This window comes from Rousettus aegyptiacus, unplaced genomic scaffold, assembly GCF_014176215.1.
Source record: "Rousettus aegyptiacus isolate mRouAeg1 unplaced genomic scaffold, mRouAeg1.p scaffold_m13_p_16, whole genome shotgun sequence".
Classification (NCBI taxonomy): domain Eukaryota; kingdom Metazoa; phylum Chordata; class Mammalia; order Chiroptera; family Pteropodidae; genus Rousettus; species Rousettus aegyptiacus.
The window spans coordinates 53,691,716-53,714,711 of record NW_023416291.1 but is presented as its reverse complement, the minus strand read 5'-3'; the positions used below and the strand labels follow the sequence as shown (position 1 = coordinate 53,714,711).

Below are 22,996 nucleotides of genomic sequence, written 5' to 3'. Positions count from 1 at the left end.
ACACGTAAGGCGCCTGCGCGGCACCGCGCTCCGCGACGGGGCGTTGCTGGGAAACGTCTGGCGACGCCTGCGACGGGGACCGGCCGACATGGCGGCGGCGGCGGCGCTGGCGCGGCTCGCAGCCGCCTTCCTCCTCCTTATGGTCCAGGTGAGGGCTATGCCTGCCCCGCCGGCCCCGCCAGATGCGGTGACCCGGCCCCTCGGCCATCGCCGGGCGCAGACCCCCCCGTCCGGCCCGGCCTCGGGGCAGCCTCGGGGACCCGCGCCCCTCGCGCGGGCAGCCCGCAAGCCCGGAGCCCCGCCGTGACCTTGCGGGCCTGTCCCCGGCTCTGCTCCCTTCCCCTTCTCGAAGGCCGTTCCCAGTCGCAGCGTCACTCATTTCCGCGCGGCCCTAAAGTTTGGGGGCCCCCTCTTCCTTCGCCGGGCCCCGCTGGATCATCTTAGGGTCTCCAACCGCCGCCAGGAGTGTCCGTCTGGCACCGTGGCCTTGGCTAGTTGGCCTCCCCTCTCCGAGCCTCAGTTCCCCTCAGGCGCGATGCTACGCCCAGCCCTGTGGTCGTGGTAAGCCGTTTAGCACAGCGCCCAGTGCCTGGCAGTGTCTGGGAGCCGTCAGGAGCCCAGCCCTGGAGGGGGTTCGGATTGTCGTCTCACTTTTACTCCATGACCTTGGGCAAAGGAAGGAGTTTCTTCTTTTGGGGCGTCAGTTGCTGTTCTGCAGAAGGAACAGCATGGACTCTACGGGACAGTGCACTGGGTGGGACCGAGCAGCATGCTGCTTTGTCACTGAACCTGAAGGGTTTCTGGTGCTCGTCGGGGCAGACCACGAGGTGGCTGACGTACACTGTCACAGGCGCATCTTTCATTTCCAAATTTTCTCCCTGGGTCCCGCACCTCAGGGAATGGCATCCCACCTGCCCTACACACGTGGCCATTAACCTTGACCTGTCCACTCCAGCCCACCGCCACCTCTGCTGCAGCTCCCAGGGGGCAGCCGGCGTTCTCTCCGGGGCCAGTTTGGTGCCCCACATCCCAGTCCGTTCTGAACATAGCAGTAGCGATCTCTGTTGGGTCTTGTGTTCAGATAGAACCTTCCAGTGGTGGCCAGGGCATTCTGGAGGTCCCGGCGACTGCCCTGCCCAGGAAGCGTGCCTCCCTTTCCAGCTGTAGTGTTTCGAAGGCTGGCCGCTGTGTTTTGTGCTTCCCCGGCATTCCTGGGTATCAGCTTAGCTGCCCACGCTCAGAGCCCTTGGGCATGCACTCCCCAGCTGTCGGCCAGCTCTGTACTTCCGGGACCCTGATTCATCGGCCTCCTCACCTGTCAGACATTCGAGGGCCAGGACTTTGAGCCTTCCAGACACTCAGAACGAGGGCATAGAGTGGGGCGAAGGGTCACGGGCCAGCGCGGAAGAAGGGACTCTGATGGCCTGGGAAGGCTTCAGGGGTATTGGTGCCCAGCTGCGTTCCGAAGGAAGAGCAGGGGTTGGCTGGCTTGGAAGGCGGAGGGCAGGTGCTGGGCCGAGGTACGAGAGCTGGTGACTTATCTGGGGACCGTCAGCAGTTCACTGTGACTGGTGTGTAGCGTCATCTGATGCTTACTCCCCGAGAAACATGCCACCCCAAAGGAGGCCCTTCGAGTGCTGGGAAGTGGCTCTAGGCAGAGGGTGAGGGACAGGCTGGGCATGTGTCCTCCCGGGCCAGTGGTCAGAGACAGGTGGTGGAAGGCCTTCGGCCTTATGTGGGCAGGTTGAGGACTTTGAACTTTGCCCTGAGCGTGGAAGGCCAGGAAACTGATGGGAGAGAGCGGCGAGGCCCTTCCCGGACAGGCCCTGGTCTGGGGACCCCGCTGTGGCTGTGCTTGTCCATGGCACACGGGACAGACCAGCGCTCTGCTGAGCAGGGGCTGCTGGCTGCCGTTCTGTGGTGCGGGCCTGGGTCTGACCTCCCCCGGCAGACCCAGCTGAGACGCGGGAAGGTGGGCCAGACAGAGGCTGTTACTCGGCGGCCCTTAACTAACCTTAGCGCCACTTGCACCTCCTCCACCCCCCGCCCCGCCCCGCCCGTTCCTGTCCCACGAATGGCTCTTTCCAAGCGTCTGGGTCCTTGTTTCTCCCAGAACTCAGCAGTCATCTCAGGAAGCCTGTCCTGGCCTGGGCTCACTGGCCTCTCAAACCCCTGATGTGCCTGCTTTTGTGGTCACCCTGAAATGCATTGGCCCCGAGGCCTCCTGGACCTGCTCTGTGACTGGGATGCGTCAGAAGGCGGCCTGTCCGCCGTAGTCCCGCTGTCTCTGGTTCTCCAGGTGGGGCCGTGCTGGGATGCGGGCACTGGCAGCTCCGGGTCCTTCTGACGAACCTCTGGTCCCTTTAACCCAGAGGGCAAGGAAACCGTGCTCACGGCACAGCCATGCGCTGGGCGCCCGGAGCGCGCCGAGCAGGTGTGGGGAGGGGGCCGCGGTGTGTGCTCGTGAGCGCTGAGCAGCAGCTCTGCCGTCCTGCAGTGCGCAGAGGACGGTTTTCCCCGACAGCCGGCTCTCGTGGACTCGGGGTCAGCAGACGCTTTCTGAAAGGCCCTGACCGTGAATATTTTCGGCTCTGCGGGCAGCTGCCCCACTTGGCGGTGGTGGCTGAGCGGCCGGAGGCCCTGCGTACAGGCACAGGTGGCAGTGTTCCAACAAAACTTTTATCTGCAGACACAGGAGGCGGCCAGATGAGGCCTGAGGGTTGAGGGCTGTACTCGCCCTGTGGTGGCCCAGGTTGAGGACGTGCCGGGGGCGCTGAGCATGGGGTGTCCCATTGGAAGGGTATACACCATGCGTGGTACTTGGGGGCAGTCTGGTGGGGGAACCTAGAAGAGGAATCTCCTAATTCTGTTCCTGGTCAAGGGACAAGGTGACACGTGAGGTGCATGGAGGGTGTCTGGGAGTGGGGGCAGGGTGTCACCCTAGCGAAATGCTCCGAGACTCCTGGTGGGCCTGGCAGCCCAGCCCACCCTTCCCCCAGGGAGCACCAGGGACAGTGGCCCCACACACCCAGCTTCCTTGGAGCTCACTGCCTCGTGGGCACTGCTTTGGCAGTGGCTGCCTCGCTCAGGGTGACAGACAGAAGTACCAGGGCTGGAACAGTGGCAGTCGGGGGCTGTGGGGCGTGGGCCTTGTGCCCAGCACTTGTCGGCCTCCAGGCTGCAAGGTCTGGCCACCCTGGGCTTCTCTCCACGCCACCACCACTGCCAGGGCCAGGGTGACGAGCTCCCCAATGTCCCACTCTCTGACAGCCAGTCTGCCCTAGGCCCCGTGTCTGGGCCCTCGGTCCGTCAGGACCCCCCGCCCACCCCCACCTCGGCAAAGCTGCATCCGCAGTGCAAACGTGGGCCCTGAGGGGCCGTTGGTGTCTGTCCCCATCACACGTCTGTTGTCAGGAGCAGCTACCACCTGTGTGTCCCCGTGGCAGACTCTCTAGGGAACCCATGGGGTGCGTTCTCTGCCTCTGTGGCATTTGCAGCCCAAGGGGAGCGAGAGCTATAGGACGGGCCCCACCAGCTCCAAGAAGCCCAGGCGTCAGGAGGGCCCAGGGCCTGTGGACATGCCGTGGCGGGATGCACTGGCCGCCGTCACACCAGGGTCTCCCTGGGGAGACTGGTGCCTGCGCTCGCCGTCTTTCTGGTTTACCCCACCACGAGATGCCTGCAGCTGTGCCCCGTGTGTCTCATTGGAGGGAGGCATCCAGCCTGACCCTCACTGGGTGTCCCTGTTTGGATTGGATCCTGCTCCCTCCAGGTGGCCCGGCCCCCACCCCGAGCACTCTGACCCCTGCCCCATTGCTCCAGGTGGCCTGTGAGTACGGCATGGTGCGCGTGGTCTCTGAAACGGGGGGCCCCAGAGGCAAGGACTACTGCATCCTCTACAACCCGCAGTGGGCGCACCTGCCACACGACCTCAGCAAGGCGGTGAGTGCGGGCCGGGCCCGCAGCCGGGGTCTCGCTGGTCCCGCTGCCGTCCTGCTGCCCCTTCCCAGTGTCCGCAGGGAGCTGGGTGGGGCAGAGGAGGGGCCTCAGCCGGGGCACTGGGGTTGTCGAAGCCTGGGTACCCCGGGGGGCCACGGCGCATCTCTGTCTCTTTGTCACGAGCGAAGGAGGTGTTGCCATCAAAGGCCAGGCCTTGGCAGGGACACTGCAGGAATGACGGCCACCCCTCCTCCTGGGAGTTGCTTCCTGGTCCGGCCTGGCCCCCACCCAGAGGCTGGGGCTCTCGGGTCCTCACTGCCACTCCTGCCCCTCCTGTCTGTCCCCTGTGGACACAGGTGGGTCTGGAGACTTGGGGGTGGGGTTCCCCAGGGGTCTGCTGAGCGCCGGCGCCCTGCCCCTCCTGCATGCCCTCCCCCCTCCTCCTTTTGGGTGCGTGTGGGGCTGTGCACTGGTGACCTGGGCACTGAGGGCCCCTCGGTCCCTCCTGCGAGGACGTGGTCCTGCCCAGACTTTAGAGCCGCCCGTGTGAGCGCTGCCTCCCTCAGTCTCTCCTGCAGCTGCGGGACTGGACGAGCTCCGTGCTCTGCTCGCCGGCCGACCTCCCCGCCACAGGCTTCAGCAACCAGATCCCGCTGGTGGCGCGGGGGAACTGCACCTTCTACGAGAAAGTGAGGCTGGCCCAGGGCAGCGGGGCGCGCGGGCTGCTCATCGTCAGCAAGGAGACCCTGGTACGGCTGCAGGGACCTGGGTGGCAGCGGCCTGCAGGGCAAGGGCCAGAGGCGGGGAGGAGCCCGCGGGCACAGCACTGGCCGGGATCGGGACGGCCACGGCCGGGGAGGCCAGTTTGATCCGCTGACCCTGGCTGGGGACTTGGGCCTCTGGACCCTGGCCTTGGAGGGGGCTTGTCCCAGAGCAGTCTTGGGGTTCAGGGCCCATGTGCTGGCGCCTCCCCCAGGTCCCTCCAGGGCGGATTGGCCCCTGATCGGCCTGAGCCCCAAGTTGAGGGAAGGGCCTGCAGCCTTCCCTCCGCAGGTCCCTCTCCCTGCCGCCTGGCACCCGAAGTCCCAGTTGGTTCTCGGACCGTCCCGTTCCCCCAGGGAGGGCTGGCTGTGCGGGCCGCGCTGTCAGGAGGGGTCAGCTGCCCGCTGCGTCAGGTGGGCCTTGGTCAGCCAGCAGCCTCCTCTGGGCCCGCAGGTCCCTCCAGGAGGCAACAAGACGCAGTACGAGGAGATCGGCATCCCCGTGGCCCTGCTCAGTCACAAGGACGTGCTGGATGTCTTCAAGGTGGGGCCCCTGCCCCTGCGGTCTGCACTGGCCCCGGGGTGCTCTTACCCCACCCCCCCGAGGGAGGGCCCCGGTGCTGCCCGAAGTCAGGGCCAGAGACCACAGCCCCGGAAGTGCCGGGCGTGGCCCATTAGTCCCCAGGCCGCAGCCTTGGCTGCCTGGCGCTGCCCGCAGGCCGTGACTGACTGTCACACTGCCCTCCTTGCCACCTGCTCTCACGGGGCGGGGGGGCCTGTGTTCATCTTTGATTTGAGGAGTCGGGTCTGGAGCAGGCAGGCATCATTACACAAGTCAAAAACGAGCATCTAGACTTTGTAGAAACTTCCAGAAGTTCACAGTAAAGGCTCCTAATCACAGGCTTCACACCTCTCCCATGAGCCCCAGGCAGCGCACGCGGGGTCTGTGTCCCCACATGCTGGGCGCTCAACGCCCTCACACAGAGCCCGCCGCGTCACAGCGGACAGCTCGTGGGCAGCAGTGGCAGGCGAAGGAGGGGCGAGAGGCTGGGGGCAGCGCCCCGACCTTGCGCTCCGGCCCATTCCCTGTGGCAGACGTTTGGCCGAGCGGTGAGGGTGGCGCTGTACGCGCCCAGCGAGCCCCTGCTGGACTACAACATGGTCATCATCTTCATCATGGCCGTCGGCACTGTCGCCCTCGGGGGCTACTGGGCCGGGAGCCGGGACGTGAAGAGGTGAGTGCCCCACACAGCTGCACCTGTGCCTGCGGAAGCGCCGGGACCGCCCAGACGCGAAGCGTCCCCAGGCCCCGAGCACCTCCTGCAGTGCGGCTGCCGTGAGCCCCCAGGAGGCCCGGGCCAGGCGGGCGCGTGTGGGGCACGGGGCCCACGGCATCCCGTGGCTTCGTGTCGCCGCATGGCCCCCGAGCTGCTGGCCATGGGCGGGGGGCGGGTGGACAGGCCCGCGGAGCAGGTAGTGTGCCGTGCCCCTGAGAGCCACCTCGCCGTCCCGGCCCGCGTCCGCGGCCCTCGGTGCCCCGAGCTGCGACGCCAGCTGGGCGCCGCCACCTGCCTGTGCTTCTCCAGGAGGTACATGAAGCACAAGCGTGACGACGGGCCGGACAAGCAGGAGGACGAGGCGGTGGACGTGACGCCCGTCATGACCTGCGTCTTCGTGGTCATGTGCTGCTCCATGCTGGTGCTCCTGTACTTCTTCTATGACCACCTGGGTGCGTCCAGCCCCGGGCCGGGGCCGGGGCCTCGGGCGGGTCTGTCCCGCTGGGCGCAGGGCCCTCACCCCCGCCTCCCCCGCAGTCTACGTGATCATCGGCATTTTCTGCCTGGCCTCGTCCACGGGCCTCTACAGCTGCCTGTCGCCGCTGGTGCAGAGGCTGCCGTTTGGCAAGTGCAGGTGAGCCCCTGTGGACGTCCGCGCCCCGGCTCTGCCCGCAAGGTCCTGCCCCACGGCCAGGCCGCGGCCGATCGCTCCGTCCCCCTGGGTCCAGCTCCCGAGGTGCAGGGAGCCCTTGGTGCGTGGCGTGGCCAGGCTGGCACAGCGTGGGCGCGGAGCAGGGCCTTACTCCGTGCTGGTCAGGGCGCACGGGCCTCTCTCTCCTCACGTCCCACTCCAGGGCAGGCCCGGGGGACGTGGGGGCCGAGCGGTGACGTGGGTGCGTGTGGGCGGCAGGCTGAGGCCTCTGCTGCCGGGGACCCTGTCTGGTTCCGCCTGGGCAGCTGCCGCTGCTCTGGGCTTTAGACCAGGAGCCCAGGTCGCGGGGTCGCTGTCGAGGGGGAGAGGGCAGGGCCTGGAGCGGGCCGGCCGGTGGGCTCCCGCGGGCTCCCGCGGGCAGGCTGGCTGGTGAGTGGCCAAGGTTTGCGCACCCTCTTTGCCTGCTCCACCCAGCTCCTCTCTGCCTTTGGGACTGTCTCTTCTGGAGACGAAACAAAGGCTGGGGGTGATTGAAGGGGAGGAGGGGGCAGGGCGGGCGGCCCCTCAGCACAGCCCAGGGCAGCGGGAGGCCTGCAGGGCGCCCCGCTGGAGTCAGTACGAGGTGGCCGAGTGGCTTTTGGTCAGGAGTTGAGGTCACCCCTGGGTGCTGGGCGGGGGTGCGGCTGTGAGGGTCAGAGGGCGTTGGGGGAAGGGGCGTGCGGGCCCTGATGGCTGCTCCCCCCCAGGATCTGGGACAACAGCCTGCCCTACTTCCACAAGCGCCCTCAGGTCCGCATGCTGCTCCTGGCGCTCTTCTGCGTGGCCGTCAGCGTGGTGTGGGGCGTCTTCCGGAACGAGGACCAGTGAGTGCCGCCCCGGGCAGCCCCTCCCTCCAGGGGCTGTCCTCAGGCGCTCTGAGCGCTGGCCCATGACCTCCCCGCACCCCCAGGCCATCCGGGGGCACCGAGCGGGTTCGCGCCGGGCTGTTGCAAGCCCTCCTCTCAGTCCCCGGGCAGTGACGGCCTCGCGGCGTCCAGGTGTGCGCCCGGCTCAGCTGACGCCCGTGTCCGGTTTCACGCGGCTTGCCAGGCGCCACGTGAGCTGTGACTGGAATCTGGTTAGGAGATGCCACACGCCCCCCTGGCCCAGATGCCCCGGGCCGGGTCCCCCAGGATCCTGTGTCCTCCAGGACCGCCCAGATGGGGCGGGGGGCCGCTCCCTGGCCCCGGCGCCCCTCGTCCCGTCCCCGCGGTGGTGTGGGGAGGCCGCCGCCTCCCCTGTGGGACAGTGGGCCCGTGGCGTGGCCTGCAGCCCGGCCTGGGCTGGGCCGCCTCCTGCTGCCGCCGACCCCGCCTGACGCCATGTCTCCGACGCCTGAGGCGGCTCAGTGCCCCTTGCGGCGCCTCCTTCTGGAGCCACCACAGATTTAACTGGCAGAAGGAAAACGGGAAAATATGTTGAGTTCTTTACACATAAGGAGTGCACGAGCTCTCGCAGTTCGATCCAAGCCGGGAGACGCGCCGACGCGTGGACGAGCCGGCTGCGGGGGCCGCCTCCGGGCGCCTGCGGCTCCTCCCCGGCCGGCGAGGTTCTCATCCTCTGGTGACGCCCCTCGTAGGTCACGGGGACGGACACAGCCCCGGCTGGGCGCAGGGCAGGCAGGAAGGGGAGCCCAGAGCCCGGGCAGCGGCGGGCGGGGCTGCACAGGGCCAACACCCGTGCCCCCCTGGGCCCCGCCGTCAGGCCAGGTGCTCCTCGGAGCCCGACGTGGGCCTCGCCGCACGGGTTTCAGGTGCAGACCTGGCCGTGGCCGTGCGCGGCGGCCGCGGTGCTGGGCTCGGGCAGACGCCGGGCGACGTTGGACGTGCACAGCGGTGTCGCGCCCACTCCCTGTCCTCCTGCCTGACGGGGAACCTGGAGCCCGGGCGGGCGCCAGGGGCTGAGTGGTGTAGGGGCGTGAACCCAGCAGGTGCACGGCCCCCGTCCTGTGATCCGGGTGTAGGAGCCACAGCTGTGGGGGACAGAGGCCCATCATGGTCCGCCTGTCTCTGGGGGTGCGTGCGGTGCAGGGGTCGGTCGCCATCCACCTGTCCCATGTGGCGGCAGCAGAGTCTTCGTGACAGTGGGGTCAGGCGGGGGGCAGGGTGTTGCAGAATGCTTGGTGGCTAAGGTGACCGAGCAGGAAGGTACCTGGTGGGTGGCAGCCGTCGGAGCAGCCCCGTCCCAGGGACTGACGCCGCGCCACCCTCCAGGTGGGCCTGGGTCCTCCAGGATGCGCTGGGCATCGCCTTCTGCCTCTACACGCTCAAGACCATCCGCCTCCCCACTTTCAAGGTGAGGGCCCTGAGGGGCGGGGCCTGGGCGTCCCCAGGCCTGGTGCCACCTGGCTCTGCCCTGGCCTTCCCCTCCGAGGCTGGGCCCGAGGTCACTGTCCGCCCGACCCCGTGGAGGGCACTTAGGAGTCACAGGGACTGTGACAGTGCCTCCCAGCCGCTCCCCTCTGCCGCCTCCTGTGCGGGGGCAGCTTGAGTGCCACGCGCTCAGACCCTTCACCAGCTGTTGCTTCTGGAGCAGCCTCCGCGGCTCCCGTTGCCGAGGGCGGAGCTCTCAGAAAGGCCTCCTCCCGGCGGGGCGGTCCGAGCCTCCCGAGGGGGCGGCGGGTGCGCGGGCGGGTGCGCGGGCGGGTGCGCGGGCGGGTGCGCGGGCGGGTGCGCGGGCGGGTGCGCGGGCGGGTGCGCGGGCGGGTGCGCGGGCGGGTGCCGGCCGCCCCTCAGGAGTCTTCCCCACAGGCCTGCACGCTGCTGCTGCTCGTGCTGTTCGTCTACGACGTCTTCTTCGTGTTCATCACACCCTTCCTGACCAAGGTGGCACCGCCCCCCACCCCCTGCACCCCTCCTCTACCCTGTACCCCACGCCCCTCTGTACCCTGCACCCCTCCTTCCTCCCAAACCCCTGCCCCTTCCTGCACCTCGCGCCCCACTCTGACGCTGCCCCCTGTGTTAGAGCGGGAACAGCATCATGGTAGAGGTGGCAACAGGGCCCACGAACTCGGCCACGCGCGAGAAGGTACGATGCAGCCGGGCGGCGGGGGCGGGGCCGGGGGCGGGGCGGGTCGCAGCTGCCCCCTTCTCTCCCCCCAGCTGCCTATGGTCCTGAAGGTGCCCAGGCTGAATGCGTCCCCACTGGCCCTGTGTGACCGGCCCTTCTCTCTCCTGGGCTTCGGGGACATCCTGGTCCCAGGTATGGGGGCTGGGCATGCCAGTGGGTGCGCCGATGGCCCTGCGGGCGCCCAGCTGTCCTTGCAGTGTTGGGCAGGGCCAGTGGGTGGGAGCGGAGCCACGCGGGTGAGGGGACCACGCTGCAGGGCACCTCGCTCCCTCCGTGCCGTGGCCCTGCGCTGGCCTGGTCACAGCTCCATCCTGAGCTGGCGGCTCAGCCGTTTGTGAGGCGGCAGTGACGGCCGCCTGACGGGATGGCGCACAGCACTGGCCCCTCCCACGGCGGCCGGTCCCGCAGCCAGGGCTGCAGCCGCCCCTGGCCCGCATGCTCTCCCCGCAGGGCTGCTGGTGGCGTACTGCCACAGGTTCGACGTCCAGGTGCAGTCGTCGCGGGTCTACTTCGTGGCCTGCACGGTCGGTAAGCGCCGGCCCGGGGAGGGCAGGGCGGCCACCAAGTTCGCAGTGGCTGGGGTGGTTTACCTTTTCCTCTTCCCTTCTCTTTTTTGTCTTCTACTGGTTTCTTTCGTTACTAAAGTCGTTGACGCAGAGGTGACATTTGTGTGGAGCCCTGATTGTTTTTTAAAACGCCCCGGCCGAACCGGCCATGCCCAGCTCCTCGGCGGGGCGGGCGCACACAGATGCCCTGCGGGGAGCCGGCTGGTGCATGCCCTCCCCAGCCGCTACCCCAGGGCGGGGCAGAGGGCACAGGCTGGCGGCCTTCTGGCGCGTTTTCCGGTCATCACCGCCCACCCTGTCCCACCTGGTCCCCGTGGCTGCGGCGCGCTGCACCTGAGCCTTCCCTTGGGCTTATGGCCTCAAGATCGTCCCACAGAGACTCAGCTGCAGAAGTCACCCGTGGGCCAGTGTCAGGTGCTCCTGTAGGTCCCGTGGGTGGGTCCCTCTGGACCCTCTCCAGCAGCTGCGTGCGGCCCTTCCATGGCCTGCCGGAGTCACGTGAGCGTCGCCAGGAGCCCTCCCTGGGGAGCGTGCGGCGAGGTGTGCGCAGGACAGCCGGGCGCGGGCCGGGCCCCGGCTCTGGGCCCCGGAGGAGGCTTCTGGTTAAAGGCTCGTTTTCCTGTGACTTTTTACTTTGAAACAATTGCAGGGATGCTGTCGTCAGGCGAGTCTGGGGACACCTGCGTCCCCGCTCTCGCGGCGCTGTGCTCGCTGCCCGTGCGCGCGTCCGTGCGCGGTTCCCGGCTGGCTCACGGGCGTGGCCCTGTCCGTGGTCTCGCTCTGAGCCGAGCGCGCAGGCTGCCGGTGGCAGCCTGGCGCCTTCGACGTTCCGCCGAGTGTCTCGTGGGAACGCGGCGTTACTCTCTGGGGTCGCCATTCCGTTACCAAAGATTTGATTACCTTATTCTATGCTCATGTCACACTAACTCCCAAAAAACTTTTCTAACTAAAGATTTATAAAAACAAGACATCAGGGCACATTCACGGCCTTTTCTGCGGCTGTTTCCGTGGTTCTACACCCGTCCCGCAGCTGCTGGCTGCCGATCAGACGCCCCGTGCTCGCCTGTCCCCGCCCCGTCCCCAGCCTCTCTGCCGCCCGGTCACGCCCTCCTGTTTTCTCATCTGATTCCCCTTTTACCTGTACCCCAGAGCCCAGTGTGAGCACATGTCTCGGAAGATGCCAGAAGGTTCTGGTCACTTCCACAGTGTCCTGCTCCCGTTGGCTTGTACCACGTCTGTGGCACCCCCACCCCACGTGAGCAGCAGCGGGACGGGGGTGGCCTCGGACCAGCCAGCCAGGTGACACCCGCCCCTCTGTCCCTGCAGCCTATGGCATCGGCCTCCTGGTGACGTTCATGGCCCTGGCCCTCATGCAGCGCGGCCAGCCCGCCCTCCTCTACCTGGTGCCCTGCACGCTCATCACCAGCGGCGGCCTGGCCCTGTGGCGCCGGGAGCTGGGCATGTTCTGGACAGGCAGCGGCTTTGCGGTGAATACCGGTTTGCTATGACGCCTGCGAGAAGTAATAACCCACGAGCCCCGCCCGGGTTGAAGCTGGGAGAAGCAGCCGAGCCCACAGCCCCTGCCCCATGGCCTGTGCCTCCCCGTTTCTGGAGGCTTCATTCTGGGGGTCATGTCTGTGTGGCTGTGGGGACCCGAGCCATCCCTACGCGGGAAACAGCTGGTGGCTGTTGTGCAGCTGTGACCTGAGGATGTACCAATCCTGCAACATTTGATTGGCTGCCGGCTTCCCCCACCATTGAGAACACAGCGCCAGGCCAGGCTGGGGGACCCCTGGAACCCCTCTGCCAGGGCGAGAGCTATGACAGCTCAGGTGGTGGGCTCTGTGGGGGACCTGGCTCCTCCAGGTCCAGCCATGAACTTGTGAAAGCAGGGAGAATACAGGCCATCCTGGTCCTCGCCTGCACAGCCTCAGCTTGGCACTCTGTCCCGGGGGGGGGGGCGCGTCTGGGGACTGAGACATGTCACACAGCGATGCCATGACGTGAGTGTCACTGTTCCGTCCTGAGGAAGTTAGAGCACTCATCCTGTCCACCCTTGCTTCCAGTCCAACCAATCAGTCACCTACATTCGGGCCGGTGGCCCTCAGCGACCCCCAGCCGGACCCTCTCCCAGGCCCTCGGGCAGGAAGGTCTTTGCCACAGAGCCAGTGGGCCGTCCTAGGAGGTTTAGGAGCAGGACGACCAGCACTGTTGGAGTCGGGTTTCTGCCTCGGGTCCCTTCCTGTGGCCCGCATGCTGGCCACTGGGACTAAACCTGCTTGTCCTGGGCCCGGAGCCTGAGCCTCGGGATGGTGACATCTCTGCCCTCCTGTTCCCCAGGGCCCCACCGGCCTTGCCTGCGCCTCACTGCTGGCCTCTCTCCTCTTGCAGAAGGACCCACCTCAGCCTTCCTGGGCGCTGGCCTCGGCCGAGGGCCCTCAGCCTCTGAGAGACGCCGAGGCCACGCAGCCCCAGCAGCCGCAGCCATCAGAGCTGGCTGAGCCTGAGGACGCGGCCGGCGTGTCGCCCCAGGACCCCACGAGCCCTGCCCACTGCGCCCCTGACCCCGCAGGCCTGCCGGGTGCCTCGGCCTAGCAGCAGTGTGGCCCCCAGACCGGACCCGCTGGCCCTTCACCTTGGTGCTCTGGTCTGGCCGATGCTCACGTCCCCTCTGCCCCTGGACCCCGGCCCCGCCGCCCACTCCCGTGCCTGCCACGCCCCGGACACTGAGGTCCTTGCCCACAGTCTGCCTGTTCGGAGCCTCTGGGAACCTCAGAAGGGGCAGGAAATGTCGCCTCCATCTGCCGATGGCCGCAGATTTGCCACGTTTGGTGCTTACCCCTCACCGCTGCTTCCTTCAGGTTTCCCTGCACACCTTGTCCTGGGCAGGAGGGGGACACGTCTGTCCTGGAGTCCACGGCATTCCCTCTGGTCCAGCCGGTCCGGATGCTGAGATCCCGGGGCCCAGGGGTGTGGACTCAAGCCGTGGGCCCGGCTGCCGTGGGGTCCAGACCCACCGCTGCATGGTAGGGGGCCGCGAGGAGGGCCGCCAGCCGCGCCGGCGGTGAGTGGACGGTGCCCTGGCCGAGCACTGCCCGGCTCCTCCATCAGCCCCGGCGCATCTGGAGCCTGTGCCCACCCGGTCCCTACGTGTCTTAATAAATGGCCACGACTTTCTGAAACCCCGGTGGTGTCTCCTCTCCAGCTGCCCCTCCTGGGGGTGGGGTGGGGGTGGGGTGGGCGCGGGGCCGGGCGGCCTGCCCCGGAGCACTCACGGGCTGGCCCTGGGCTCTGCATCGCTCCCCTGCTCACGGCGTGGAGGGACTGGGCCCTTCCCACGTCACAGGCATCTGCACGCCCTCACCCCTTGCCAGTGACACAGCTCGCCTGCCTCAGCTGCAGCATGGGCGAGGAGCTTCGGGAACGTGGGAGAATATTCTGGAACTGGCTTTTGAGTTCTACCTCATCGACAGGGCTGTCTGAACCTCAGGACAGAGACGGCATGGCAGAGCTGGCCCAGCGGCCCCACACCCGGGCACCCTCCTTCCCTGTCACCGCACCCCTGTGAAGCCAGGGGCAGGCACCAGGCGGCAGACCACCGGGGCCCTGGGGGGCTCGCCCCTCCCCCGCTCGTCCACACAGCCCCCAGGCCCCTCAGCAGGCGTCTCCACCTGCCTGTCGTGAGGGCGCAGCCCCCCAGCCACGCTCTGGACGGCGCACTGGATGGGGCGCCGGGCCGGGCCGGGCACGCCCCGAAAACACCAGCACCACACAGACCGCGCGCGGCTGCCACGCTTCTCCCGGGCGCGTCCTGCCCCAGAAAGCAAACGGTGTCTTCCGCCCGTGCACGCGCTGCTCTCCGGAGGGAGAGTGTCTTGGACCCGATGCAGCCTCGGTGGCCTGGACGGACCCCGCCCGCCTCCCGGCCTGCGCTCAGGCCGGTGGGCATGTCAGTCTCCGAGTGGCATCTTTTCTGTTTGGAAATTTGACGAATGTCACGGAATCAGAAGGCGGATGTTAGTTCCTAAAGTTTTCGTTGTGCAGTTTTGGCCTCGCTTCTGTTCGAACCTTATAATTAAACACAGCTTTTTATACGGAGGGCTCGGCCTCTGCCTTCCCGCCGGCGCCCGCGGGGCTCACCTGCTCGACGCCCGCCTGGCAGCTGGGGACGGGTCCACGGGCGGCGGCGGCTGGTGCCCACGCGGCGTTTTTGCTGTGGTGCTGGTAGCTGCCGCATGTGCGTGGTGTGCTCATCAGTGGCACCGTGGAGCAAAAGGAAACTTAGCAGTAACTCAGTGTGTCCCGTGTTTTGGATGCCGTCGGCTCATCTGCGGTCGTCTAAGTCTGCCGGGAATCGCCTGGGTGGGGTGCCATGGACCTGGCGTGACGATGGCCCGGCGGTCAGTGGGGCTTTGTGGGTCACACGGGCTCTGTCACAAATGGTCAGCCCCGGCCAGAAGTGCCCCGGGTGTGGTGAGCACACAGGCTGACTGCAGCCACAGCTGCTGGCGGACCTCTAGATGTGAGTTCGGTGAGGTTTTCACATCATGAAATACTCTGATGTTTTCCGAACATTCAAAGACACAAACCTTTTCTTACAAGCAGCTGTGCAGGGACAGGCGGGGCCGGGTTTGGTGCCCGGACGGGTGCAGGAGCACGCACCCTGGAGACCGCTCGCGCTGCCGAGGGAGCTGGCTGGTGTGGGCGCCTCGTCACCCGCCCCTCTGTACATGCGGGAGGCAAGTCTTCAAGGCCAGTCGGCCCGCAGGGGCCACTCGAGGCCCGAGCAGAGACGTGTGGTCACCATCCCCTCTTCTCGGGCAAAAGGACCCCAACACCTGGGGGACGGGTGAGGTTCAGGGCAAAACCTGCCTTAAATGGGCAGGGGAGGGTGGCTTAGTCACTGCAAGGTCATTCCAGAATATTTAAAATCACCAGTGCTTGTAAATTTTAACCATCAGTGACCTGGCGACAAGCTCTTCTAGAAGGAGCGCCTCGTCACGGTGCTGGCACAGCCCGGGCGGCCCTGAGCTCAGTGCCCAGGTGGCCAAGTGGTGGTGTCAGGCGGGCCGTCCCTCAGTCCTACACAAGGACTAATGGTGGGTGCCCCGAGGGGACAGCCCAGGGCGCAGTGGCTGCACCTCTGCGTTTCCGCTCCCTCGGGGTGCGCAGCTCTGCACCTCGCACTTCAGCTACGGCGTGGAACGAGGCCGTGGGGCGCGGGACGGCGGCTCCTCCCGCGACGCAGGCCAGAGCTGGTACGTTTCCGTGCGCGCGTCCACGCGTCCACGCCGGCAGTCTTCGTTACGCGCCTGTTGTGTGCCAGGCTCCTGCCCGGGCCCAGAGATGTGGATGTGAGTCTCAGACCCCGCTCGGGCCCTGGGGGCTCAGCCTGGTGAGGACCAGAGAGGCCCCTTGGCTCTGTTTGGGGGGCCAGGTATCAGAGAAGGCTGCCTGGAGGAGGTGATTGTTGGCTGAGCCCAAAGGGTGCAGGGAGGGTAGCTCCAGGCCATGGCGGGGAGGTGAGTGTGCTGGTGCCAGCGTTCAAGCACGGGGACGTGGCAGGAAACTGCGGCCACCCGGGGAAGGCACCGGCCTGTCACCAGAGGGTCAGGGCCGTGTGGCTCCAGAAAGTCCAGTGACGTCCCTGGGGTAGAGAGAAGGGTGGCCCCAGGGATCACAGGCTCCGCCCCCTACCTCTGCGCAGCTGTCCTGGCTCAATGTCGGTGGTGGCGGTGGGACCTTGGGCATGTCGCTGCCCTCTGGGGCTGCAGCTGCCTCTTCTGCCTGAAAGGGTGGCAGCTGCTTCTGCGGGATCATCGCGGGCACAGCGAGGACCCGCGTGAGTCCCCGCACGTGCTCGGCAAACGGGACCGTGTGCGGGCAGCTGGGACCTGCCCGGGGACAAAGACGGCGGTTCTAACAGAGGCCTGGTCTCCGGGGGGGTGGACGCAGCGCCGGGGGGGCTGGGGCGCCACGCGGCGGTGCCGGTTCCCGAGACCAACCACGGCCCCGGCGGACGTGAGGCGCAGCGGACGAACCCCAGGGCAGGGGTGCCCGCCAAGCTGCTCACAGGCCGGGCGTCCGGCCCAGGACCGTCCGAGAAGCCGGGGCTCCGAGGAGACGAGAGGGCTGACTGGCGCGTGGGGGCCGGGGACAGAGGGCAGAGGGAATAAAGCATGTGCCTTAGTTACTAACGCGTCGTGGCGAGTCCCTTAACTGCGACAGTACCTGTCAGTGATGGCAACCTGGGTGCGGGCACACGGGGCGTCACAGCTTCTCTGAAAACCTAAAACTGTTCTAAAGTCGAAAGTCAATTTCAAAAACATCGTAGTTACTCAGGACGCCCCGCCTCGCAAGTTTTCTCCCTCCCTGACATCTGCTCCCAGCGTCCCCGCACTCCTCCCCGCCCTCATCCGGGTCACCTGCCCAGGCCCTGCCCTCCACCTGCAGCCAGCCCCAGGGGCCAGGGACGGACCCCCCACCCCGCGGGCTGAGAGCGCAGGGGCAGGGGCGCCCTCCGGGCGGGCAGCAGGCGAGCGGTGCGGGTGATGCCCTGGAGGGGCGGGGGGAGGGGAGGGCCCCCCCCAGCCGGGGGACCCCTGAGGGGGCGGATCGGGCACCCCAGCCTGAGCCGGCCCCATCCCAGGTCCCGCCCCGAAGTTCACGCCCCGCCCCCAGCCCGGGCGCCCCCGCCCCAGCCCGAGTCCAGCCCGCGCAGGTGCCGCCCCCGCCCCGCGGGCCCCTAAGGCCGGGTCGCGGACTGTGGCCGGGCAGGACACGGAGCTGCTCGGGCGCAGCGCGGTGAGTCGGGGGCCCCGGGGCGCGGCGCCCCCTCCCATAGCGGGGCCGCGGCGGCGCCTCCTGCTCCTCAGGTCGCGGGCGGCTTCGGAGACGCGCGGCCGGTGTGTGAATGCAGCCGGCAGTGTAGACGCGGGGACAGGCCGTCAGGACGCAGACGGGCTGTGTAGACGCCGCTGGGGTGGGTGCATGTGGCCGCGGGGTCCACGAGGAGGGTCGCCCTGCAGCGCGGCCCCCCAGGCTGCCCTCCCCGACGGCGGGTGTCCCGACGTTTCTGCGAATTCACGAGGCTAAAACCGAGCGCGGTGCCTCAGGCGGCGCCTTGGCAAGGCGGGGGCGGCAGGAAGCGCTGGCGAGGGTCGCCCCGGCGGGTGTGCAGCCGCTCTTCCCGCCCTGCCCCTTGTCCCAGCCGGGGGTGGCCCGTGACTGAATAAACAGCCAGGGTTTGGGCTAGGGTTCTGGAGAGTCTGCGTTCACAGGCCTGAAACGTGGGAGGGTGGGGTCGTCTCTGCCTGGGGAAGGGGCCGTGAGGGGTTCAGGTTCACAGACAGGAAAGCCACCCTGGGCACGCAGGTGACCCCTGGACGTTCCCGCCGCCTGATCAGGAGGATGCTAAGCCTGCCACCTGGCTGCAATGGCCACACGGGGTCCCCCGTGGTCCCCACTCGCCCTCCCCGTCCTGTGGGTCAACGCCCGGCTCCCGGGACCCACAGGGGGAGGCGTGGGCTTCCAGGGGCCACAGGTTTGGGAAACGCTTGCTCACACCCCGCAGGCCCCCGGCCCTGGTCGGGCCCACTCGTGGGGACCGTGAAGAGCAGCCTCTGTGAACCTGGGTGCACATGCAGTCCGCGTTTGGGGCGCCGGGCCTGGGGGACGCGATGTGTGACAGACGGGTCGGTCCCAGATCTGTCTCTGCCTGTGGGGCGCAGACCCTCTGGCCCGAAGCCTGTGGCCCCAGCCGTGAGTGACGTGGCGTGAGACCGAGTGGTCGTGTCATCATGCTTGTGTGGTCTAGATGACCGTGCATCTTAGTGTGGTCCTCTGTGACCGTGTGGCAATAACGTGTGGCTCTGTGTGGTGGCGTGAGGCTGCGTGTGTATAAATTCCCACTTACTCGTTTCCTCATGTGGCAAACGGAACCAGAGTCACCGCCGCTCACACGGACCCGATGGCCACAGAGCCAAGCCCACCCTGCGGCCGGCCGCATCACTGTCCCACAGAACTGTCCCCCAGCCACGGTGTGTGGGCTCAGGCGGCCCCACGGCCCCTCCCGGCTCTGGCCCGTCCCCGCCGAGCGTCTGTGTGGCCGTCACTCACCATCCCCTCTGCTGAATCCCGAAGGTTCGGGACGTGACTCTTGTGGCTTAGAGATCGTAGATGGAAGCGCGTTGGGTGGCCTTTCGTCCAGGTGGGGCTCCAGCTGGTAACGGCTCACAGAGAGCTCTGCTCCCGTCATCACGGCTGTCCCTCAAGAGTCTGGTGTGGTGGCCCCGTCCGGGACCTGGGGACCGCGGAGTGAGTGGGCAGAGGCAGGCATTCCCCCGACAGCAGCCGCGTGACTCCTGGCGGTCCTGGAGGAGTAGCCTGGGGACAGAAGCAGGGGTGTGGGGGTCCGGGCTGCTGTCGTCACCCTGTGGCAAAGGGAGAAGACAGGTGCGGGTGGGCGTGGCAGAGCCCGTGGGTGCCGCTGTGTTTGGTCCCCGTCTCTGCGGCTCACCTTCCTCACCTGGACAGCAGGGTCCTGGGGTAGCATTGGCCCATTTCGTGACAGAGAAGCCAGCCGCAAAGCTGCTGAGAGGCGTGGGGGGTGCAGAGGAGAGGCGGAGAGACAGAGGTGTGGAGGAGGGAGTCTCTCCCGGCTCAGTTCCATCATTCACAAGAAAGGGACAGTCGTGTCCCCCCTTCCCGGGGCTCACCTAAGTCCCTGAGGCCTGAGCTGTGTCCGGCGTGGGCTTGGAGCTGGGCCACCCCCACGGCAGGAGCTGCTGGGAGCCAGGCGTCAGAACCAGCATGGCCCCCGAGTGACGCAGAGCACGACCCTCTGCGAGCCCTCACGGGAGGCTTCGCTGTCCCCCACTTCCCTCTGCTAATTAAAGTAAGAGATTTCAGGTACGTCCAGGCTTGACCTGGCAGGCAGGGTCCCCGCCCCACCCCTCCCTCATCCGGCCTCCCCGAGCGAGCGTGGAAACTGCTTGCGACCCCAGCACAGCGGCCGCGGCAGAGAAATCAACCTGGTGTGACACTCTGGGTCCCACGCCGCTCGAATGTCCTGTGTTCCCACTCGCACCCCCTTTCTGTCCCGGGAGCCAAGCTGGACCCCCTCTCCCCCCGTGGCATCCAGGACCTGTGCTCATTCTAAACGACACGAGTCCCAAGCGACTGGAAGCTTCTCCGTGGCCTGCATGCATCTTTATCCGTCCTCCGGGTCCCGCCGTGCCTCGGCTTCTCCGCCCGACGCCCGCGTCCCCGACCCCCTCCCGGTGCCCGCTGACGACCCGCCAGGACACACGGTGTCATCGCTGAAATAGTTTTCTCACAAACACCTTTTCCCATGAAAACCTAACAAAACGTTCACAGACAACAGGAAGGCAGAGCAAGCTTATTAAATTTCCTCTAGGCTCGCCGAGCGGATTATTTCACTAGCTGGGGGGAGGGAGGAGTCCGTGGCTCGTCGCAGGGACGGGGACGGGGAGAAACAGGACAGGCTGCAGCGCCGGCGAGTCACGCCTGTCGCGTGAACAGGCTTTGGCCGCGGTGGGACCGAAAACAGGGCGACACGGGGCATGGGAGGTTCGGCAAGCCGTGACCTTTTAGGATCAGGAGAAGGGAAAAATCACACAGAGAGATGGGCAAGACAGTGACAGAGGGTCCCGGGGTGACGCTGGGGTGAAGCTGGGGGTTTAGTGGACGTTGGTAGCTGGCCCTGCTTGGAGAAATGGGGACCCAAGCACCATGTCCCCTGGGAGAGGCTGAGCCACTGCCATGACCGACCGGGTCAAACTGGCCATCAGAGGCCTGGAGAAGATGCACAGGGGCACTTAGCAGGAAGGATGGGGGACAGGACAGGAGGGCGAGGGCGCAGGATGGGCCACCCAGAGTGGAGCGAGGGCTTCCTTGGGAGAGAAGAGAAAGGTGGGCGGAGGGCTCGTGGGGTCCCGGGTCCCATGGGTTTGGTATCGGTGGCCGCGTAAACAAATTATCCCAAAATCCAGCAGGTTGAAACTGGTTATTATGCCAGCTTCTGTGGGTGAGAATTTGGGAGCGATTGTCCCGTGGTCCTGGCTGGGGGTCCCCCAGAGGGCTGCAGCCAGGCTGCTGGGAGGGAGGCGGGGCGAGGCCGCCCTCCCGGACGGCCCCCTCACCTGGCCGCGAGCAGGAGGCCTCCTCCCAGTGCCACTGGCAGCCCTCTCGACCGTCCTCTCAGCAGAGCATGTGGCCATGCTCTCCCTGTCTCCCCGGCCTCCTCTCTGGGGGACCCCTGGGCACCCAGACTGCACCTGGGCAGAAGCCTCCCTGGTGCCCGCTCCCATGGGTGCAGACCAGGAGGAAGCGAGGCAGGGCTGCGGGGGCTGCCGGCCCTGGGGCTGGGCCGCGTCCGGCGTGTGTGCGGGTGGGCGAGGAGGCCAGGGGGCTGGAGCCGGGGGCTGGGCTGGAGCAAAGAGCAGGTGGCCGGGCCGTGCGGGCGTTTGCCCTGAGCGAGAGCCCCCCGAGGGTCACGCAGAGGCAGGCGCGGCAAGAGCAGCCGGCCCTCACGAGGCCAGGGTGCTGTCCTCAGCCTGGGGCGGGGGTGGCGGGCTCAATTCAGAGGCTTCTGGAAGCGGAGAGGACGGCAGACTGATGGCAGCTCTGAGAAGGGCCTCGAGGCCACCACGGGGGCTTTCGGCCTGAGTGACACAAACGCGGAGCTTCTGCGTGAGCCGGGGACGACCACGGAGGCTGTGAGAAGAGAGTTCAGGAGCTCGGCTCCGGGAGAGTCAGATCTGAGATGCTCGTCAGTCACTGGGCTGTGGTGACGAGTCCCCAAGACTTCGGCGGCCTGACCTAGGTCCCGCCTGCCACCTCCCGTTTTCTGCGGGTCGGGAGCCCGGGTGCGGCTCAGCTGGCTCTCTGCTCAGGTGTCCCCGGCTGCGGTCACAGTGCTGCCCGGGCTGCGTGGTTGCAGCCGGCGGGGGGGGGCGCGCCTTGGCGGGCTGCCCGCTGCCGGCCGCTCTCGGCTCCTAGAAGCCACGGTAGCTCGCTGTCCCCCCGCACAGCCACTTACTCCATGGAGCCACCTCCGTCTGCTAAGACGGAGTCTTACATGATGTCTCAATCACGACAGTGACACCCCATCACCTCTGCCAGGTCCTGCACAACTTCAGGAGAGGATGGCACATGGCTGTGAACCCCCGAGATGGAGGACACGGCGGTCAGCTGAGGCCACCCAGCAGGGGGTTCAGCGGCCAGCTGGACCCGAGTGGGGAGCTCACCTGAGCCTGGGCTAGACCGTGGCCGCCAGCGGTGTCATTAAAACCGCAGACTGGATGGGACCGCGGGCGGGCGTGCGGCCACAGGCAGCCCGTGAAAAGTCATTTAATCTTCTTTACACGGCTTACGTTTCAAACCCAAGAGTTTTTAAGGAAACTTGGTCGCTGACACGCACCGATGGAAAACACGTACGAGCGCCCAACTGAAGAAATTTGGAAGGAAATGAGACGGGGCCTTGGCCACCACTGTCCTCTGGGGCCGGATTCGGGTGAGGGGGGCAGGACCTTCACTGTGGGCTCAACGCTCAGGGGCCAGATCTCAGGGGTCAGGGGTGCGGCGGGTCCTCGGGGGGAGCGGTCGGGGCCGGGGACGGACAGGGAGTGCACTTCCCACGGACACGGAGAACGGAGGAGAGCGGGGGTGGGGCGCAGGCCGCACCACGATGGGGTGCACGGGGCGAGGCCTGGGACCAACATTCGGTTGGTCGTGGATTTTTGGCGTTAACTATAGTTTTTGAAGGTGGTCGCCTTGGTCGCCTGCCCCCCGCCCTGGCCCTCAAGGCTCTGCCAGGAGGCTCACTCGCTTGGTCTGGAAACAGACGCTGGCAGGTGTGAGAGTGGCATTAAGGACACGCTGGCCTTAAACCGAGATGCCGTGCCACTGCCAGCAGCCGCGAACGGACCTTGCTCCCGCCTGACTCACGATGACGACGGCTCAGTTCGCAAAGTCCTCTTGCTTGTTTGGCGGCTCCTTAGAAGAAGCCCCCTGGCGGGGCGCCCGGCGTGACCAGATGTCCCCAGTTCCAGGTTCGGGCTGGGACGCTTCCAGGGGACCTTGGATGCTCGGTCCCCCCAAGTGGGAGCAACTCGCTCAGGGTCACTGCCGGGCTGGGAGGAGTGTCAGGCCTTCTGCCTCCCGCCCAGGGACAGGGGACGTCAGGACAGCGCATGTGCGAGGCTGGAGGCTGTCGAGACGCAGGCTCGCGCTGGGGACGGCCCCGCCGACAGCTCACACTTCAGTCCCACGCTGTCTCCGGCCCTCCCCCGCGTCTCCGTGCTCCCTCCAGATTTCGGAGCCGGCCCCGATCCTTCTGGAAGCTTCAGGGCCGTCCCTGTCACCTCACCCCTCATCCCCTCACCCCCTCACCCCCTCGTCCCTCCCACTCCACAGCTGCCCGTCAGCCCTGTCTGCGGTGTGCGCATGTGTCCCTCGGCTCGGAGGTACCTTACCCTCCCACGCGGGCGCCTCGTCCTGCCCAGGGCGCTCTCTCCCGCGAGGTCGCCACGCTCTTATTCCTGGGACTCGGCCATCTTCTCTCTTTCCACCTGGCTTTTGTATTCCACCCTCTCCCACCCCCAACCTTTGCAAAAATAATACAAATAAAGCGAATTCTAGAAGCGAGTTTGTAGTCTGAGATTGGGGGCG

The 22,996-nt window shown here is 67.1% G+C and overlaps 1 protein-coding gene across 7 annotated transcripts; it reads left to right on the top strand.

Annotated features, from left to right (window-relative positions):
* The first annotated feature begins 24 nt into the window (after positions 1–24).
* Positions 25–13,323, top strand: SPPL2B (signal peptide peptidase like 2B). Of its 7 annotated transcripts, none has more exons than XM_016163538.2 (16): positions 25–148; positions 3,823–3,942; positions 4,128–4,295; positions 4,506–4,688; positions 5,155–5,244; positions 5,796–5,935; positions 6,287–6,429; positions 6,515–6,611; positions 7,376–7,492; positions 8,882–8,963; positions 9,419–9,493; positions 9,633–9,695; positions 9,770–9,869; positions 10,188–10,265; positions 11,630–11,790; positions 12,695–13,323. In XM_016163538.2, exons 1-16 carry the CDS (start codon positions 89–91, stop codon positions 12,896–12,898), a joined length of 1,881 nt encoding a protein of 626 aa, XP_016019024.2. In that variant the 5' UTR covers positions 25–88; the 3' UTR covers positions 12,899–13,323. The 7 variants fall into 7 exon arrangements, with proteins under 7 accessions (XP_016019024.2, XP_016019025.2, XP_036090051.1 ...); XM_036234157.1 differs by lacking the exon at positions 25–148 and adding an exon at positions 299–561; XM_016163539.2 differs by lacking the exon at positions 4,128–4,295.
* Positions 13,324–22,996: the final 9,673 nt, after the last annotated feature.

Coding starts and splice junctions, on each gene's coding strand:
- SPPL2B (XM_036234155.1), top strand. CDS start 3,463: ATGGGGTGCGTTCTCTGCCTCTGTGGCATTTGCAGCCCAAGGGGAGCG. Junction 4,689..5,154: donor TCGTCAGCAAGGAGACCCTG/GTACGGCTGCAG, acceptor CTGGGCCCGCAG/GTCCCTCCAGGAGGCAACAA. Junction 7,493..8,881: donor GTCTTCCGGAACGAGGACCA/GTGAGTGCCGCC, acceptor GCCACCCTCCAG/GTGGGCCTGGGTCCTCCAGG.